Source organism: Tachyglossus aculeatus, chromosome 14 (assembly GCF_015852505.1).
Source record: "Tachyglossus aculeatus isolate mTacAcu1 chromosome 14, mTacAcu1.pri, whole genome shotgun sequence".
In the NCBI taxonomy this organism is placed as follows: domain Eukaryota; kingdom Metazoa; phylum Chordata; class Mammalia; order Monotremata; family Tachyglossidae; genus Tachyglossus; species Tachyglossus aculeatus.
Genome location: NC_052079.1, coordinates 49,248,588 through 49,267,532, shown reverse-complemented (window position 1 = coordinate 49,267,532; position 18,945 = coordinate 49,248,588). Strand labels below are relative to the sequence as shown.

General features: G+C 57.5%; 2 protein-coding genes across 3 annotated transcripts; one reads left to right on the top strand and one right to left on the bottom strand.

Moving 5' to 3' along the window:
* Positions 1 to 477: 477 nt before the first annotated feature.
* Positions 478 to 3,357, top strand: LOC119936619. The gene is made up of 3 exons (XM_038756078.1): positions 478 to 548; positions 2,424 to 2,600; positions 2,907 to 3,357. Exons 1-3 carry the CDS (start codon positions 478 to 480, stop codon positions 3,355 to 3,357), a joined length of 699 nt encoding a protein of 232 aa, XP_038612006.1.
* Positions 2,667 to 18,549, bottom strand: GGA1 (golgi associated, gamma adaptin ear containing, ARF binding protein 1). Of its 2 annotated transcripts, XM_038756544.1 has the most exons (18): positions 18,395 to 18,549; positions 18,036 to 18,111; positions 17,463 to 17,561; positions 15,726 to 15,849; positions 15,296 to 15,396; positions 13,887 to 13,967; positions 13,466 to 13,603; positions 13,301 to 13,382; positions 12,921 to 13,028; positions 12,538 to 12,678; positions 10,759 to 10,823; positions 10,296 to 10,311; positions 9,591 to 9,709; positions 7,885 to 8,045; positions 6,007 to 6,206; positions 4,732 to 4,901; positions 3,928 to 4,038; positions 2,667 to 3,826 (listed from the first exon to the last, which is right to left on the bottom strand). In XM_038756544.1, the coding sequence occupies exons 3-18, from the start codon at positions 17,544 to 17,546 to the stop codon at positions 3,716 to 3,718; spliced, it is 1,812 nt and encodes a 603-aa protein (XP_038612472.1). In that variant the 5' UTR covers positions 17,547 to 17,561; positions 18,036 to 18,111; positions 18,395 to 18,549; the 3' UTR covers positions 2,667 to 3,715. The 2 variants fall into 2 exon arrangements, with proteins under 2 accessions (XP_038612472.1, XP_038612473.1); XM_038756545.1 differs by lacking the exons at positions 9,591 to 9,709; positions 10,296 to 10,311 and having other exon boundaries at positions 18,395 to 18,544.
* Between the last annotated feature and the right edge of the window lie 396 nt (positions 18,550 to 18,945).

Below are 18,945 nucleotides of genomic sequence, written 5' to 3'. Positions count from 1 at the left end.
CTGCTGATCTTCTATCTACCCCAGGAGTTAGTACAATGCTTGGCATGTAATAATAATAATAATAATGAGGGCATTTATTGAGCACTTACTATGTGCAAAGCACTGTTCAGGTTACAAGGTGATCAGGTTGTCCCACGGGGGGGGCTCACAGTCTTAATCCCCATTTTACAGATGAGGTACTGAGGCACGGAGAAGTGACTTGCCCAAAGTCACACAGCTGACAATTGGTGGAGCTGGGGTTTGAACCCATGACCTCTGACTCCAAAGCCCGGGCTCTTTCCACTGAGCCATGCTGCTTCTCTAGTAAGCGCTTAACAAATACCACTATCATACCACTTAGCCCCCCTTGGCCAGCAACGGGGAGAAATGAGACTCAAGGCAGATGTGAGTCTGACCGGAGCAGTGCTCTCTCCCCTGGACCAACCATGGGGTGGGCAGTGTTTATTCAACAAGACTTAGCTCCTTTCCGTGCCTTGGATGTCTGTCGCGGGGCATGAGTTCCTTGAGGACGAGGACTGTCTTCGCTGGGGCCTCCCCGAAGGCCTGCGGTGAGAGAGGGACTGAGCCTCCGGTGATTCAAAATTGGTCAAACCATCAATCAGTCAATCGTTTTTACCGAGCACTCACTGTGTGCAGACCACTTCATCAGAATCGTTCATAATTAGGACAGTTAAACGCTTACTAGGTGCCGGACACTGTATATATTTGTACATATTTATTTCTCTTTTGTTAATGATGTGTATATGTAATTCTATTGACTTGAGCCCGTTGTTGGGTAGGGACCGTCTCTATATGTTGCCAACTTGTACTTCCCAAGCGCTTAGTCCAGTGCTCTACACACTGTAAGTGCTCAATAAAAACAATTGAATGAATGAATGATGGCATTGATGCCTGTCTACTTATGTTTTGTTGTGTGGCCCCCCCCTTCTAGACTGTGAGCCCGTTGTTGGGTAGGGATCGGCTCTATATGTTGCCAACTTGTCCTTCCCAAGCGCTTAGTCCAGTGCTCTGCACACAGTAAGCGCTCAATAAATACGACTGAATGAATGAATGAATGATGGCATTGATGCCTGACTACTTGTTATGTTTTGTTGTGTGGCTCCCCCCTTCTAGACTGCGAGCCCGTTGTTGGGTAGGGATCGGCTCTATATGTTGCCAACTTGTACTTCCCAAGCGCTTAGTCCAGTGCTCTGCACACAGTAAGCGCTCAATAAATACGATTGATGATGAGTACAATTACCCTGGAGACTTGGCTTTCTTCAATTGCTCTGCCAGACTCCCCTAGTGACCCCCCAACAGGTGACATCACATCCTTCCTCTCTCCCCCGCCATCGAGATGGAACTACCTCCTTCGGATTAGCAACTGCCGACGGAGGACTACCCTGGTTGCTTTCATGTCACTGGGCCACATGCCCTGAACAGGTGATGGGGAAGGCATCATGCCTAGGGCACATATGACATCTCTCCCTAGGCCTCTCCTCCACCTTTCTGTGCCCTGTCTGCTTGGCCCGGTCGCCAACGCGGCAGGCGGGGTCTGCTGGGTGATTCTAGACTGGGTTTGGCCCTGGGCTGGATTGGGCAGACCCCCCCCCCCCAGCAATGGTGGTGGTGGTGGTGGTGGAAGCACCAGGGTTACTTGGGTCTGCGTGGCCTGGTGAATGCAGCACTGGCCGGGAAATCAGGAGGATCTGGGTTCTAGTCCCGGCTCTGCCACTTGTCTGCTGTGTGGCCTTGGGCAAACCTCTTCACTTTTCTGAGCTTCAGTTCCCTCAGCTGTAAAATGGGGATGACGGCTGTGAGCCCTATGTGGGACATGGACTGGGTCCAACCTGATAATGATGGCATTTATTAAGCGCTTACTACGAGCAAAGCACTGTTCTAAGCGCTGGGGAGGTTACAAGGTGATCGGTTGTCCCTCGGGGGGTTCACAGTCTTAATCCCCATTTTACAGATGAGGTAACCGAGGCACAGAGAAGTGACGTGACTTGCTCAAAGTCACACAGCCGACAATAGGCGGGGCCGGGGTTTGAACCCACGACCTCTGACTCCAAAGCCCGGGCTCTTTCCACTGAGCCACGCCGCTACTTTGTATCTAACTTCTCTGGGCCTCAGTTACCTCATCTGTAAAAAGGGGATTAAGACTGTGAGCCCCCCGTGGGATAACCTGATCACCCTGTAACCTCCCCAGCGCTTAGAACAGTGCTTTGCACATAGTAAGCGCTTAATAAATGCCATTATTATTATTATTATCTATCCCAGCCTGGCACAAAAAGTGAGTGCTTACCAAATACCGTACCACAAAGACAAGCTCCTTCTCCTTTCCCTCAGAGGCCAGCGGGAAGAGAGGTGCTGCTGGGCTGGACGGGGCAGGGGGCGGGTGAGGAGCAAACACCTCCTCTGCCGCTGCCGCTGTCTGTCTCCAGCCTGAAGTTTGCAGCACCAAGCCAAGCCAGGCTGAAGCAGCGCGATGAGAGGCGAGTGGGGCTGCGCTTCCTGTGCGGGGGCTGGAGGAAGTGGGAGAGGCCAAGCGGCACGCGGGGCAGCGGTCACGGGAAGCCCTCCGCCCCAGGTGGAATGGAGCAGGTGGCACGGAGGGGAGGGTGAAGGGGCAAAGGGGGAGTAGCCCCCTCTCTCCAGAGCAGGCTTCTCCACACAACCGGTCGGGAGAGACAACGCTTTATTTCCCATAAATACAGTCGCTCCGTCAGAGCTCGTTGCACCCTGCTGCTAGCCTGGCCCCTTCCAGGCTTTGCCCGCGAGCTACGCACATGAGGCCCTGGTGTGGGCCCTGGCCACCCGACGGGACCACAACAGAGTTGACACACAAGAAGGGAAAGATCGTGGCGGGGGGTAGAAGGTGGGGGAGATGGGGCACGCTCCCTCCTGGCAGCCCCTGCTCCCCCCAGGGGCTCCTCCTCCTTCCTCGGGCAGCACCCCGGCCTCGGCCTGCAGCGGGCACTGGGGCACAGGGAGCTGAGAGAAACGAGGGTCAGAGAGGACAGCTCTCCTCCCGCCAGCCTCCCGGCCCCCGGACAGGACGGACTCAGAAACAGAATGAAAGGAGTCAAACCCACACCAGAGAAGTGCAAAAAGGTAGGGGGTGGAGGCCCCCCCCGCTTCAACCCGGTTCCGACACGGGAGGGGCCCGAGCCAGCCCTCTGGGCCACAGGGGGTGAGGCCCCCGCTTCCCGCCACCCCAAACTCCTGCAAGCCCCCCGCCCCACCACCGCATTATGGCTAGTCCTTCATGTAAGGCATGAGAGAGGAGGGGCCCTGGCCTTCCCCTCCAAGGATTGCCAAGGGGCCGGGACGCCCGGACAGATGGCCAAGGACATTCTAGTCTGCACGGGAGCTTGAGGATGGGCTGCCCCTCTTCCCGGCCCGGGCCGCTCCTGCCCCCGTCACCGCCACTGACTCCTACAAACCAAACCCAGGGTGGTCCCGCCCAAGACCGATGGGCTCAAAGCTTCTGCGATGGCGGCCGGGGGCGGAGCTGGTGGTCGGGGGCGGCCCCCGCCTCTCCCCTCTCCGGCCCAACTTGAAGGAGGGAAGGGCAGGCAGTGGGAAGGCGGCGGTGCCCTCTGCCCCCGGGCAGGGAGGGGCCGTGGGTCGGACCTTCCAGGCGCAGGGGCTGCGGGAGAGGGGGCTCCCCTCTGTTCAGAGCGTGGGGAGGGGGTCCCCCAGCCGGCACTCTGGCCCTCCCCCGTTGCTGGCTCTAGAGGCTGCCCCAGGACGCCGGGGCGGGGAACTGGTCCACGTCCCCCATCTCTGTGAAGGTCTCCTCCCCCATGGTGAAGATCAGCTTGTAGCGGAGACGCACCTTCTCCTGCGGGACGGATGGATGGGGAAGGGGTGGAGGGATGGTGGGGGAGAGTCACGGTGGCCCTGCCCTCTTGGTCACCCCGCCCCCAGACACCCCCTCCTCACCTTCTGGGGGTTGGCGAGCAGCAGAACCTGGGTGATGGCTGACGGGTGGACGATGGGGTTGAAGGCCGGGAGCTCCGTGCCGGAAGGGGGCTGCAGCTTCACTCTCATCACCTGAGGCAGCGGGGATACGGGGTAGCAGGGGATGGTGTTGAGGGGTCCAGCCAGGGGTTGGCCGAGGACAGGGAGGTGTACTGCTGCTCCCACCCCGTGCCCCCACGCCAGGCCACCACAGGCGGGAGGCCTTCCTCTTCTGCCCCCTGCCTGAATCAATAAATCAATCGTATTTATCGAGAGCACCGTAGTAAGCGTTTGATGGCGGGGCTCGGTCTGGGTAGAAGTTGGGTGCTTCGGCCCAGGCGGGATGTCTCCACCTCGGGATAACCGGATTAGCCGCTGGGTGATGAGAGAACCTTGTCTTGGGCTCGGCAGCCCCCTCCCCGCCCTCCAAGTGGGCCGTCCGGGCACGGGCCAGCTCACGTGTGGCACATGTGACCTCTAAGCCCCGGGCATCTGATCTTTTTCCCCTGAAAAGGCAGGCCGGGCTGAGACCATTCATTCATTCCTTCATTAAATCGTATTTATGGGGCGCATACTGAGTGCGGAGCACTGTACTGAGCGCTTGGGAGAGTACGGTATAACAATAAACAGACAGGTGGATTGGGCAGGCGGGGCTGGGGAGAGGGATTTAACTGGGTTCAGCTTGGGGCAGCAGAGGGGGGCCTGGCCGAGCAGACAGGCTTCCTTCCACCCCCTCCCCACTGTCTCCCCCCGTGCCCACCCGCAGGGGTAGGGGGAGGGGGGTACCTTGGGGACGGCCGACTGAAAGACGATGTTCCTGATGGGCAGCGGCGCCGTGCTGAGCATGGACACGACCACCACCAGCACATCCGGCCGGGTGGGCAACGGATCCCGAGCAAAGTGGAAGAGGACGCGGAAGCCGTGCCGGTCGTAGACGGTGACGGGCAGGATGCTGCCTGCGTCGGGGGGGTCGGAGGGGGCCCGGTTGGGGAGGACGGTGGGGAAGAAACCCCAGGCTCAGAGGAGGGCGGCCCCCACCCAAAGCCTCAGAGGAATTCCCAGGATGCCAGGAGGAGCTTCTGAGGACTGGAGACGTGCCCGCAGCTGGGTGACCCTGGGCATGTCATTTAACCTCTCTATCCCTCAGTTGGACAGTTTTCTCATCTGTAGAATGGGAAATTCAATACCTACTGCCCCTCCTCCTTAAACCGGGGGCTGTGTATGACCTCCGTTTGATCCTGGCACAATTTCTTTTTTATGGTATTTGTTAAGCGCTTTCCGTGTGCCAGGCACCGTACTAAGCACTGGGGTAGGTACAAGATAATCAGGTTGGATGCAGTCCTTTGCCCACATGGGGCTCACAGTTTTAATCCTCCTTTTATAGTAATTGAGGCACAGAGAAGTGAAGTGAGTTACCTAAGGTCACACAGCAGGCAAGTAGAAGAGCCAGGACTAGAGCCCAGGGCCTCTGATTCCCAGGCCCGTGCTCTTTCCACTAGGCCACACGGCTTCTTAGTACAATGCTTAGCACACAGTAACGGCATAACAGTTACTCCAGCTATCAGTGTCACATAGAAGGCAGCCCCTCATGCCAAGGGCAGGAAGGACAAGAGGACTTGGGAACGTGGATCCCTCAGCAGGAGCCTTCAGTCAATCGTGGCTCAGTGGAAAGAGCACGGGCTTTGGAGGTCACGGGTTCAAATCCCGGCTCCGCCAACTGTCAGCTGTGTGACTTTGGGCAAGTCACTTAACTTCTCTGTGCCTCAGTTACCTCATCTGTAAAACGGGGATTAAAAACGGTGAGCCCCCCGTGGGACAACCTGATCTCCTTGTAACCTCCCCAGAGCTTAGAGCAGTGCTTTGCACACAGTAAGCGCTTAACAAATACCGTTATTATTATTATTCTGTAATGGCCCAGAGGGGCCAGGACCACCCCTCCCAATCTGGCACCCCTCCTCACTGCTCCTTGGCCCAGCCCTCTCTTTCTCAGCAGCCTCCAGGCTCAGAGGAGGGGCTCCCGCCCAAAGCCTACAGAGTCCCCCCTTCCTCCCACCTACTTACTGGGTTTGATGGACTCCAGGGGCACAGTGATGTTGGTCAGGGAGATCTCAGGAGGCGCGGGGGGCGGCGGCGGCGGCGGGGCCGGCTGGTCTGAGGTGATCGAGCCTGGAGAAGCGGCGGGGAGCGGGCCAGGGGATCCCGAGCTGCTCCTGTTCTGCAGGTCCCGGAGGGTCAGCCGGGGCGGGGGCTGCTGCTTCTCCCTGGGAGGGGTGGGAGAGGCGGAAGCAGCGCGGCTCAACGGAAAGAGCCCGGGCTTGGGAGTCAGAGGTCATGGGTTCCAATCCCGGCTCCGCCAAGTGTCAGCTGTGTGACTTTGGGCAACTCACTTCACTTCTCTTTGCCTCAGTCACCTCATCTGTAAAATGGGGATGAAGACTGTGAGCCCCACATGGGACAATCTGATCACTCTGTATCCTCCCCAGCGCTTACAACAGTGCTTTGCACATAGCAAAAATAATAGTAATGGCATTTTTATTAAGCGCTTACTATGTGCAAAGCACCGTTCTAAGCGCTGGGGAGGTTACAAGGTGTCCCCCGGGGGGCTCGCAGTCTTAATCCCCATTTTACAGATGAGGTAACTGAGGCATGGAGAAGTGAAGTGACTTGCCCAAAGTCACACAGCTGACAATTGGCAGAGCCAGGATTTGTACCCGTGACCTCTGACTCCACAGCCCGTGAGCACTTAACAAATGCCATCATTACTATTATTATTGGAGAAGCAGCGTGGCTCAGTGGAAAAAGCATGGGCTTTGGAGTCAGAGATCATGGGTTCAAACCCTCCTTCCCTTCCCCACAACACCTGTATATATGTTTGTACATACTTATTACTCTATTTATTTATTTTACTTGTACCTATCTATTCTATTTATTTTATTTTGTTAGTATGTTTGGTTTTGTTCTCTGTCTCCCCCTTTTAGACTGTGAGCCCACTGTTGGGTAGAGACCGTCTCTATATGTTGCCAACTTGTACTTCCCAAGCGCTTAGTCCAGTGCTCTGCACACAGTAAGTGCTCGATAAATACGACTGACTGATTGATTGATTTTCTGGGCCCCCGTTACCTCATCTGTAAAATGGGGATTAAGACTGTGAGCCCTCCGTGGGACAACCTGATCACCTCGTAACCTCCCCAGCGTTTAGAACAGTGCTTTGCACATAGTAAGCGCTTAATAAAAGCCATTATTATTATTATCCCACTGAGAAGGACTCCCAGTTTCTTGCCCCAGCTCTGCCTGGGCCTCCTTGGCCGAGTCACCACCTCCCAGGTCTCAGTTTCCCCAAGTGGGCGTTCCCCTCCCAACCCAGCTCACTGCCCCGGGAGAGGAGAGGGGCCTGAGCTGTGGATCATCATCATCACCAATCGTATTTATTGAGCGCTTACTATGTGCAGAGCACTGTACTAAGCGCTTGGGTAGTACAAATTGGCAACACATAGAGACAGTCCCTACCCAACAGTGGGCTCACAGTCTAAAAGGGGAAGACAGAGAACAAAACCAAACATACTAACAAAATAAAATAAATAGAATAGATATGTACAAGCAAAATAAATACAATAATAAATATGTACAAACATATATACATATATACAGGTGCTATGGGGAAGGTTAGGAGGTAAGATGGGGGAGGGAGAGGGGGACGAGGGGGAGAGGAAGGAAGGGGCTCAGTGTGGGAAGGCCTCCTGGAGGAGGTGAGCTCTCAGCAGGGCCTTGAAGGGAGGAAGAGAGCTAGCTTGGCGGATGGGCGGAGGGAGGGCATTCCAGGCCCGGGGGATGACGTGGGCCGGGGGTCGATGGCGGGACAGGCGAGATGAAGTGGGGGCACCCATGGGGGTGACAAATGCACACACGTGTGTGTGTGTTTTGGGGGGCTCTGGCTCTCACCACCGCACTTGCTGAGCCTCGGGGGGCAGCGACTCCTGTAGCAGCGTCTTCCCCAGCCGGTCCAGGTCGTCCATGCCGCTGGTGGCCAACGGGGAGCTCGGGCCCGGAGGCCCAGGGTCGACTCCGGGGGCTGTGACGGGGGGCTCGGCGCTGTCGGACGACTGCATGGGAGATCATCGGGGGTATTCATTGAGCGCTGACTATGCGCGGGGCACTGTACTGAGCACTTGGGAGACTAATAATAATAATGATGGCATTTATTAAGCGCTTACTATGTGCACTGTTCTAAGCGCTGGGGAGGTTACAAGGTGATCGGGTTGTCCCCCGGAGGGGCTCACCGTCTTAATCCCCATTTTACAGATGAGGGAACTGAGGCCCAGAGAAGTTAAGTGACTTGCCCAAAGTCACACAGCTGACAAGTGGCGGAGCTGGGATTTGAACCCATGACCTCTGACTCCAAAGCCTGGGCTCTTTCCACTGAGCCACGCTACAACATGAGTCGGTAGAGGCGATCCCTGCCCTCCAGGAGAGTACAGTCCGGCAGGGGAGACGGACATTAAAATACAGAAGCATTAAAATAGAGAAACAGCTTGCCCTAGTGGAAAGAGCACGGGCCTGGGGCGGGGGGTGGTGGTGTCAATGGACCTGGGTTCTAATCCTGGTTCTGCCATTTGTCCGCTGTGTGACCTCAGGCAAGGTTGCTTCACTTCTCTGCGCCTCAGTTACCTCATCTGCAAAATGGGGATTCAATCCCTGTTCTCCCTCCCATTTAGACTGTGAACCCCAAGAGGGACCTGATGATCTTGAATCTACACCAGAGCTTGGCATACAGTAAGTGCTTAATACCACAGTTACTGTTATTATTATTACATATAGAAATTCATTATAAGAAGTTACAGATGGGGAAAACAGATGAGGGGCCCGAGGCAGGAATGTGACCCAAATTCCGGGGTCTTCAACACCCGTTTCTGTCCTCGGGGGCTGGCAATCATCCTCTCCAGCCCGGAAGAGTTGACAGATCTGGGCGCCACTTTGGGGCCTGCAGGACATGATAGGTGGACAAGCCTCCTGGATCACTGGCACCCAGGAACGAAGCTGTCCAAGTGACTTGCCCTTGTGATGGTCCTCCATTCCAAGGCCCCGGGGTCCTGGCCCCACAGGAACCTGGTGGGAGATCGTGAGGGCTAGGGGTCTGGCACTGTCTCCCTGAACTTTTTTTTTAATTTTTTTTAGATGGTATTCATTAAGCGCTATGTGCAAAGCACTGTTCCAAGCGCTGGGGAGGTTACAAGGTGATCAGGTTGTCCCACGAGGGGCTCATAGTCTTCATCCCCATTTTACAAATGAGGTAACTGAGGCAAAGAGAAATTAAGTGACTTGCCCAAAGTCCCACAGCTGACAAGTGGCAGAGCTGGGATTTGAAGCCATGACCTCTGACTCCAAAGCCCGGGCTCTTTCCACTGAGCCACGCTGCTTCTCTTTTGTTTAGTACTTACTATATGGCAGACACTATACTAAGCACCGGGGTAGATACAGGGTAATGAGGTTGGACACGGTCCCTGTCCCACATGGGGTTCACAGCCTTAATCCCCATTTTACAGATGAGGGAACTGAGGCACAGAGAAGTGACTTGCCCAAGGTCACAAAAGCAGGCAAGAGGTAGAGCCTGGATTAGGACCCAGGTCCTCTGCTTCCCAAGCCCGTACTTTTTCCACTAGGCCACACTGCTTCCCCAGCTGTCTCTTCCTCAGTTGTCCTGGGATGGCTCCTTCCTTTCTCCTCTGGATGGCCAGGACTTCTGCTTGGGGCTGCATCCCAGAAGTGGCTGCACAGTCCCAGAAGAGGGGCACAGGAGAGGGAAGAGGGAAAACTGGACACTGAAGATGGACAGCTGCTGTTCAAGATTTCCTGAGGGAAGGGAAGGACCGGCAGCCCCCACCGCCCACCCCACAGTTGTTGCCAGGCAGAATGTTGTACGCTCCCAAGCGCTTAGTACAGTTCTCTACACACAGTAAACGCTCAATAAATATGACTGACTGCCCGCAAGGGAGGACTCTGAGGAGGGGCAAAGCTAAGACCAGAAATGATACACGGAATGGCCTAATGGGTAGAGCAAGGGCCTGGGAATCAGAAGGACCTGGGTTCTAATCCCGGCTCTGTGACTTTGGGCAAGCCACTTCACTTCTCCGGGCCTCAGTTCCCTCATCTGTAAAATGGGGATTAAGACTGTGAGCCCCATGTGGGTCAGGGACTGTGTCCAGCCTGATTACTCTGTATCTACCCCAGTGCTTAGTACAGTGTGTGGCAGATACTAAGCACTTAATATGAAAAGAAAAAAAAGAGTTCAGGGAGACAGGGCCAGAACCCCCACCCCTAACGATCCCCCACCAGGGTCTTCAAGGGCACATCACCTGGACAGCTTCCTTTCTGGGTGCCAGTGGGGGGAAAGAAAAAAAAAAAGGGAACCATCAATCCCTAGCAGGGGAGAAAGGATATGAGAGTTTGGGAGAGTCTTAGTTCTCCCTTCTCTGGTGGCTGGGAGTCAGGGATTGTCGGGGACCGCATGAGTGATGAGGGGGTCGGAGAAGGGAGAAGTTAATGCTTTCACACTGGAGGCACAGTCTGGCTTTCGAGTCTTGCAGAGTTTACAGTCTTCCTCCTCCCCACCCCTCCACCATCTCCTGCTTTGTTCTGAGAGGTGGCTTCTCTTTCCTGGTTCCCTTCTGCTCTGGCCCCAACCAAGTGGGGGACAGGGGTGGGGAGAGGCAGAATGGGAGACAAGCGCGGTGAGGGACAGCCAGGAGAGCCACAGCCAACCTGAACCGTTGTCTCAGTGTTTTCCAGAAACCCCTTTGCCTTCCTGCTCCCTCCTACCTGAAAACTGTTCCATCCGCCACTGTCCAGGGTTGGGGCTGAGAGGGGAGCTGGGTCGCTGAGGCCTGGAGGGGGGGAAAAAGGCCAGCTCTGAGAGAGGTGCCCGTTGGGGCCTTGCTCCCGGCCAAGGGCTCTGCCAGGCACGTGAGAGGGCAGGAAGGAGGCTGGTCTGGGGCCCCTTCGGCCCTTCCCTGGGCTACCCTGTGGCTCACTTTGGAAAGGGATACGGGGCGCTTCCAGTTGGGCAGGAGTGATGCAGCGGGGGGGGCCCCCACAGTGAATCAGAGTAGGGGGTCGGGGCAGAGGAACAGAAACCAGGTGTCCTGATCCCCAGCTCACTGGGCCACACCACTTCCTCTCCCCTTATTGTGACCTCTGGAAACCAAAAGAAGCTGCCGGAGCGGAGACTCGCTCTGCCTTTGTTTGCTGCTGAAGATGGTGACTTCTCGGCCGGATTTTCGGAGCAGGGGGGCAGGGGAGCCTGGAGGGGTGACGGGGGTGGTAGAGGCAGACCAAACCACCTCAATCCAGCCCGGATGCTTCTCCAAACCACTTCCCAGGGTAGCATACACCAGGCCGGGAGCCAGGGCTGGGACGGGGAGCTGCAAGGGAGGACCCTCGGAATGAGGGTGGGCTGTGAACGGGGCAGGCGCGGTGCCCCGGCCTTGCTCCCTGCTGCCCAGCACCCGGGCTTCGGCCCCGCTGTCCCAGAAGCCCAGAAACCAGAAGGAAATCGGGAAGGCTGAAGGTTCTGCTGATGTAACATTTAGACTAGAAACCGGTCACGGACAGGAAGTGCAACCCGGTTCTCGCCTGCAGCTGGAGTGAGCCTGTTCCAGGCTCCGCTGAAGCTGAGCTGGGGGCTGCACCAGGCTGTGCTTTGCCAAGCTGCACCGGAGCCGAGCTGGGCCGCATTGAGGCTCTGTTGAGCTTTGGCTCCCGGCCAGTGGCCCCCAGCGACTGTCTTCCCTCCGTGAGACAGGTCCAGGCCACGCCGCCCACTGAAAGGTCGCCTGAAGGTTACGTTACGACTCTGACGTGGGCGGGCCTCTGGCAGGGTTCTCCTCCAGAAGCTGGGGTCACCAGGCCCACTCTGGCAGGCAGGGCATAGTCCCCAAAGGCACAGTCTTTCCTCCCACCCACCCTCCCGCCCTTCGGTCACAGCCAGTGAGTAAGCGAGGCATCTGAATGGCTCAGAGGTGGATGGAAAGTGCTTTGAGAGCCCCAGGAGACAGATGTGACCAACACGGGGTCTGCAGGCTGAACTCTGACCTCCCCCGAGGCACTGGAGGCCTCAACCGTCCCACCCCCGCCTCCTCTGGACCGTTCCCGTGGGGATGGGTGCCCCAGGCTGCTGTCCTGGCCTGGGGAAGGCCCGCCAGCCTCACTGACCTCACTGTGCTCCCTGGTTGGCCCCTCATCCCACCTTTCCAGGCACCTGCCCGGGGACCGAGTCTCTCACCTGTGGCCACTCCCCTGCCAGCCGCTTCCGACCCGGGCTCGCTTGCACACGGCTTCGGAGCCCGGGGCCAGGGAGCTGAGGAGGGCACGGGAGGATGGGAGCGGAACCGAAAGCAGAAGTGACCCCCGCCGCCAGCTCAGATGACTACGCCGAGAGCCTTCAGATCTGAGGTCCAGAAGCCCCAGACCAGAGGCCCCGGCCCGGAGGCCCGGCCAAACCTCTTCCACATCCACCCCCGGGGCTCTGCTCGGGCCTGGGATGAGGACAGACGGGCAAGGAGAGCGGATCCCTCCATCGGGGTCTCTGACCCATCTCACCTAGAGACATGAGCTCGTCGTCGAGCAGGGACATGGAGCTGGGCAATTCGTGGTGGCCCGAGGGCAGGTTGGGCAGCGCTGGGTAGGCGGGGGCCGTATCCAAGTCCAGTCCGGAGAGGTCCAGGAGAGCGGAGGTGCTGCCTGAAGAGTGGGCCGGGGCGGGCAGGACGAGACAAGCAACCGAGAGGCCCCGGTTTGGTTCTGCTGGGGTGGCCCGGCCTCTGACTCTGTGCTTGGCTCCCTCCCCCTCCTCCTCCACCACCCCAATGGAAGGGGGAGGTGTCCCTATAAGACCCCGCCATCCTCCTGCAGGCCACCCCCCACCCGGTTCTCTGGGTCCCCCACGGGGGCCCTCCCATCCCAGTCCCCCACCGGCTCCTCACCCCGCAGGGGCCCAGCCCCCGGCTCTCCATTGACCTCTTCGCCTCTCACCAGCTGCTTGTACAGGTTGATCACCTGGGTCAGGTTGTCGTTGGCCTGCAGGATCTCCGCTGGGAATTAAGTGGGTGGGGGGGAACCGAGCGTGAAGCCAGCGCCAAGGCGGGTGGAAGTGGGCAGCCGGGGGGGCCTCGGCCACCAGACCAGCCTGGCACTGCCCACGCTGTGACAATCACGGGTCAGATGGTGGGGGCGGGGCGTGACAGTGAAGAGTCCAAGCTGGCCAGGCTTGAGGCCACTCTCCCTCCTGTCCCAGCCCATCACTCCGCCCCTCCCCGCCACGACGGCAGCCCACTCCCCCGACCCCGCCGGGGCCGAGGCTCACCCAAGGCCTCGTCGTTGTCTTCGGTGTCGCTGGCCAGGCGGAACAGCATGGGCCGCAGCCGCTCGCAGCGCTGGAACAGCTCCTGCCGAGGAGACGCGCGGACTGGGCAGCTGGCCTGGGCGAGGTGGAGGGGAGCTGGGGGAGGAGGGGTGTGGGGGGGCTCACCTTCATGAGCTCCTCATTGCCGTCAGAGGTGCCCCCGTGGCTGTAGCTGGTCACCATCTCCGTCAGCAGCTTCACGTTATTGTTAACCTCCTCGATGGCGTTCACCCGCTTGGAAATCTTCTCCATCCGCTTCTGGTCCTGCAGAGGATTGGGGACGGGGAAAGGGCTGGACACAATCCCCCCTCCCACAAGAAGCAGCATACCCCAGGAGAGCCTGGGGTTGGGTCACCACTTAGCATGACCCCGAGAGATTTCTGGCCTGGATTTCCCAGCCAGCCCTCCCCTTGCCCGAATCACCCCCGGTACCCCCTCAGCCAGTCCTGCCCCCAGCCCCCGTTCCGTTTCCAATTCCGGGTTCACGGAGGGTGCTCTGCGTCCCAGAGGACTTCTTTCCCACCCAGATCTCCGCGGGCCCCGTTACCTCTTGAACCATCTCCTTGATGAGCTTGTTGGCGGCCCGGAGGTCCTCGGGGTGGCTGCTCTTCAGGAGGCGGGCCAGCATCTGGGGGGCGGGGTGGGGAGGGCTCAGGGGAGGGCGGGGGTCCCGAAGGGAGGAAAGTCCCCCTCCGTCAGGAGACCAGGGTGGTCATAGCAGGGGATGGGCTGTCCCGGAACCCCTAGTCTCAGGACTTGGGGCCGCCCAAAGGTGGCTCCTGGAGGCAGTGCCCTTCCCCAGCCTTGCCAGGGAGTAATGGGCAGTGGGGGGAGAAGATGTGGCAGGACCCGCCCCTCCTCAAGATCCAATAGCTCTCCCTATTCCCACAACCCGCTCACTAGCTCGGAGGCTCTCTGCCAGCCGGCTCCTTCCCTCTCCGCTCCGTTCTCCTGCTACATCCCAGCTCGTACCCTCCGCTCCTGCCCAGCTCAGCTCCTGGCTGCCTCTCACTCTCGACTCACCCACCCAACCCTGTTTCCCTGCACTCTCCCCGACCCGGGACCCCCTCACACCCAATCTGCTATACCCCAGCTCTGCCCATCTTCAAAAACTCCAGAAAATCATCCTCTCTAGGAGGCTTTCCCACATTAACCCTTCCCCAGTCCCACCTCCCCGGTTTCCCAAGATCACCCCTTCTGCCACTCTGGACACAGCAAAGATCCATTTGTTTGTCTAAGCCATGGGCTTATGTGGTTTTTTGCTTCCTTTTGCTGGGACCACCTGGGTCTTTGTTGATAATAATGATATAATAATGATAACGAATACGTATTTCAGCTCTTCCTATGTGCCGAACACGATATGCTGAGCACTGGGGAGAATACAATATTTTATCATTAGGTCTGATACAGTCTTTGTCCCAGATGGGGCTCACAGTCTAACAGGAAGGAGAACTAGTATTGAATCCATTTTGCAGATGAAGAAGGTGAGGCCCGAGAAGCTCAGTGACTTGACCACGGTCACAGAGCAGGCATGGGGCAGAGCCGGCACTAGAACACAGGTCCTCTAAATCCCATTCATTCATTCATTCAATAGTATTTATTGAGCGATTACTGTGTGCAGAGCACTGTACTAAGCACTTGGGAAGTACAAGTTGGCAACATATAGAGACGGTCCCTACCCAACAGTGGGCTCACAGTCTAGAAGGGGGAGACAGACAACAAAACAAAACATATTAACAAAATAAAATAAATAGAATATCCCAGGCCGGCGCCTTCATCACAGTACCACCCTGTTTTGTCTTTGTTGCTACTTTTGCTCCGGTCTGTGCCAGCCAGTTTCCCTGCTTAGATTGTATGCTCCTTGAGGTTGGGAACGTGTTCATTTTTCCCCCAGGCCTGAACTGAATGCTCTGTCCCCACTCAGTCACAGCCGCTCCTGACCCGTCATCCCCTCACCTTGGACTTCTCCTCGTCATCGAAGATGATGTTCTTGGGGCGCGGAGGGGGAGGAGAGAAGGGGACGCCATCGGGCAGCTTGGGATCGCTCTTCACGATTCCTGAAATGGAAGGGATGGAAGGGAAGGGACAGGCTGGCATCAGTTGGGTCCTGGCCTGGAGGGAGGAGGAAAAGAGGACGGCGGGAGGAGGGCAGGCCTCCTCGTCTCCTGGACGGCCAACCCTGGCTCTTGCTGAGCGGCTGGAAGCGTTTGGATCTGGGACACCTGAGGATTTCCGCTGAACCGGTGGCTCCTCGCTTCGGACCGCTATTCCATGATATCCAAGCCCAGGGCCAACGTGAGCGATCGAGTCCACTGGGCTTGCAGGGATGAGGGGAGGGGCTGGGGCTCCCCTAACCCACCCACCCCTGGCCAGGTGAAGAGCTCACCTTGCTTCTTCAACATCTGGTAGGCCTCGGCAATCTTCACCTCTGCGGGCAGCCCCAGCGTCCAGCCATACAGCAGCTCCAGGACCTTGGCCTTCACCTTCTCAGGTGTCCGACTCCCCAGGTACTGGGCCGCGGGTGGCGTGGGGGTAGGGAAGAGAGGAAGAGCTGGGACCTCAGCCCCACCAAGCCTCCTCCCCCTTACCCTAATAATAATCATCATCATCATCATCATCATCAATCGTATTTATTGAGCGCTTACTGTGTGCAGAGCACTGGACTAAGCGCTTGGGAAGTACAAGTTGGCAACATATAGAGACAGTCCCTACCCAACAGTGGGCTCACAGTCTAAAAGGGGGAGACAGAGAACAAAACCAAACATACTAACAAAATAAAATAAATAGAATAGATATGTACAAGTAAAATAGAGTAATAAACATGTACACACATATATACATATATACAGGTGCTGTGGGGAAGGGAAGGAGGTAAGATGGGGGGATGGAGAGGGGGACGAGGGGGAGAGGAAGGAGGTGAGCTCTCAGTAGCATGACATCTCAGTCATCTCAGTAGCATGACAATGACAAGGAAGGGGCTCAGTCTGGGAAGGCCTCCTGGAGGAGGTGAGCTCTCAGTAGCATGACATCTCCGTCATCTCAGTAGCATGACAATGACACATTTACTAAGGGCGAGCCACGTGCCAAGCATTGTGCGAAGCCCTGCCGTGGACACCATACAATCAGTTCGGACGCAGTCCCTGTCCTACGTGGGGTTCCCACTCTAAGGGGAAGGGAGGACGGGTGTTGTGAACCCGTTTTAGAGATGAGGAAACTGCTTGTTAGGGGCAGGGAGTATGTCTGCTATACTGTTTTCTCCAAGCACTTAGTACAGTGCTCTGCACGCAGTAAGCACTTGATAAATACGATCGGCTGACTGAGGGCCGGAAGAGTGACGTGCCCAGGGTCACGCAGTGGACAAGAAAGCTGTGGAGCTGAGACAGGATCTGGGTCTCCTGCCTCTCACCCGCCTCTCTGCCCTTTCCACTGGGTCACACTACCTTCCCGTGGACCGCGTGGCTCGTCATCACCTTCACGGGAGCAGGAGAGACCGGGAGGATCATGTGGAGGGGATGGAGCTAGGGGACCTGTCAGCGGAATATAACAGACACATTCCCTGCCCCAACGAGCAGTTTCCTCACCTCTAAAATGGGTTCACAACACCCATCGTTCCCACCCTGGGCCTCCCCGTGGTCAGCTTGCTCAACCAGGGTCAAAGAGGGCTGGGGGGAAGGGGCAGGCCCAGCTGGCCATGGCCTGCTCTCTGACGACTTTTGTTCTGACGACTTGACACCTGTCCACATGTTTTGTTTTTTTGTCGGTCTCCCCCTTCTAGACTGTGAGCCCGCTGTTGGGTAGGGACCGTCTCTATGTGTTCCCAACTTGGACTTCCCAAGCGCTTAGTCATCATCATCAATCCTATTTATTGAGCGCTTACTATGTGCAGAGCACTGTACTAAGCGCTTGGGAAGTACAAATTGGCAACATATAGAGACAGTCCCTACCCGACAGTGGGCTCACAGTCTAAAAGACCAGTGCTCTGCACACAATAAGCGCTCAATAAATACGACTGAATGGAAAAACTTGGATGGGGGGGAAAGGAGGGAAAGAGGGAAGAAGGGGAGAGTTGAGAGGACTCGGTTTGAATGAGGGGCTGGGAACAGCCCCGGGGGGTGGTACCCACCTTGGGGGACACCACCTTGATAAGCTCGTTGAGGAAGCGGAACTTGCCCACTTCATCATGGAAGCGCTTGCCGCAGTTCTTCATGCAGGTCTCCAACACCTGTGCGGGGAGGCGGCATGAGGCAAGAGATCTTTGTCACCTCTCCCTCAGGGCGGAGAGGAGTCTCGGTGTCTCTGGGGCCCAGTCAGGCACGCTTCACAGACCCCCTCAGCCAAGGATGATGGCAGGGAAAGGCCAAGGCTCCCCGAGTTGGGTGTCAAGGGGGATTCTGGAAGCCGGAAAGCGGCCAGGTGCCCATCGCCCAGCCCTCTCCCCCAGCCAACGCAGACTCCCTCGGGGCCAAAGGAAGACCCAGGGCTGACCCTGAGGGGTACGTGGGTGGCTCTGCGGGTCTCCCCAACCCAGGCGAGGCATTCTCAGGAGTTGGGGCCCACAGGTCCGGTCCCCTCTCTATGCCTCCCTCCTTTGGGGGTCAGTGAACCAGGCGGGGCCCGCAGCCAATCCCAGCTCCATTCATGCCCGCTTCCCCCCAGCTGCCGGGAGGATTGAGCCCCCAGCCTCCAGCCCACTCACCGTCAAGGCCTGCAGAGCTTCCCATTCTTGCGGAGACTGAATCTTGTGGGCTAACAGCCGGGTTGCCAGGGGCGGCCTGGGGGGCGAAGATGACAAGGGTGGGCCTAGGAGACGGGCCCAGGCCCAAAGGGAGGCCTCCTGGTCCCTCAAGTCCTCCTCCCGGAATATCAGTGGCTTCCATGCAGAGATGCACTGCAGGAGGACTTGGGCGGGGGATGCCACAGTTTGGAGGGACAGAGAGAAACCGGAAGAGACAGAGAGAGTGCGTGTATGCGTGTAGGGGGACATCTGGAGCAGGGAGTGGGGTGGGAGGGATGGAGGCTGTGGTACGAAGGAACCAGAGAGAGGGCAAGACTTACCCCTCTAACTCCTTGTTGAGCTGCTCACAGAAGGCATCGACGCTGTCCCAGTCCACCTCCTTGTTGAGGGGGTTCGTGGCTCTATCTGGGGGAGGAGTGGGGTCAGTGGGGGTCGGGAATGCAGGGTTGGACCCCTCCCCAGGTCCACAGGGTGAGGGAGAAGCAGAAGGGCCCCGGTGTACTGGGGAGCCGGGCCCAGCCTCTGAGACTGTACACTGTCTGCTCCTCAAAGGCAGGGGTTATGTCTACTCGCTCTAGTATACTCTCCCAAGCTCTGCGCACAGCGTACACACAATAAATACTAGGGACTGACTGATGGATTGACACCAAAATACTGGAAGGATGGGTAGGGTAGGGAGGGGTGGTGGGAGAGGAACACGCATCAATGATCAGCATTCCCCCCGGCAAACCCCACACCTTCCACGCAGGAAGCCCCAGAGCAAAGCTGAAGCAGGTTTCAGTGGTAGGCCCTGGGGGCTTCTGTGAAGGGGAGTTTACCCCCAGACTTCACTAAAATAGTAATATTTGATTACTGTGGTACTTGTTAATCA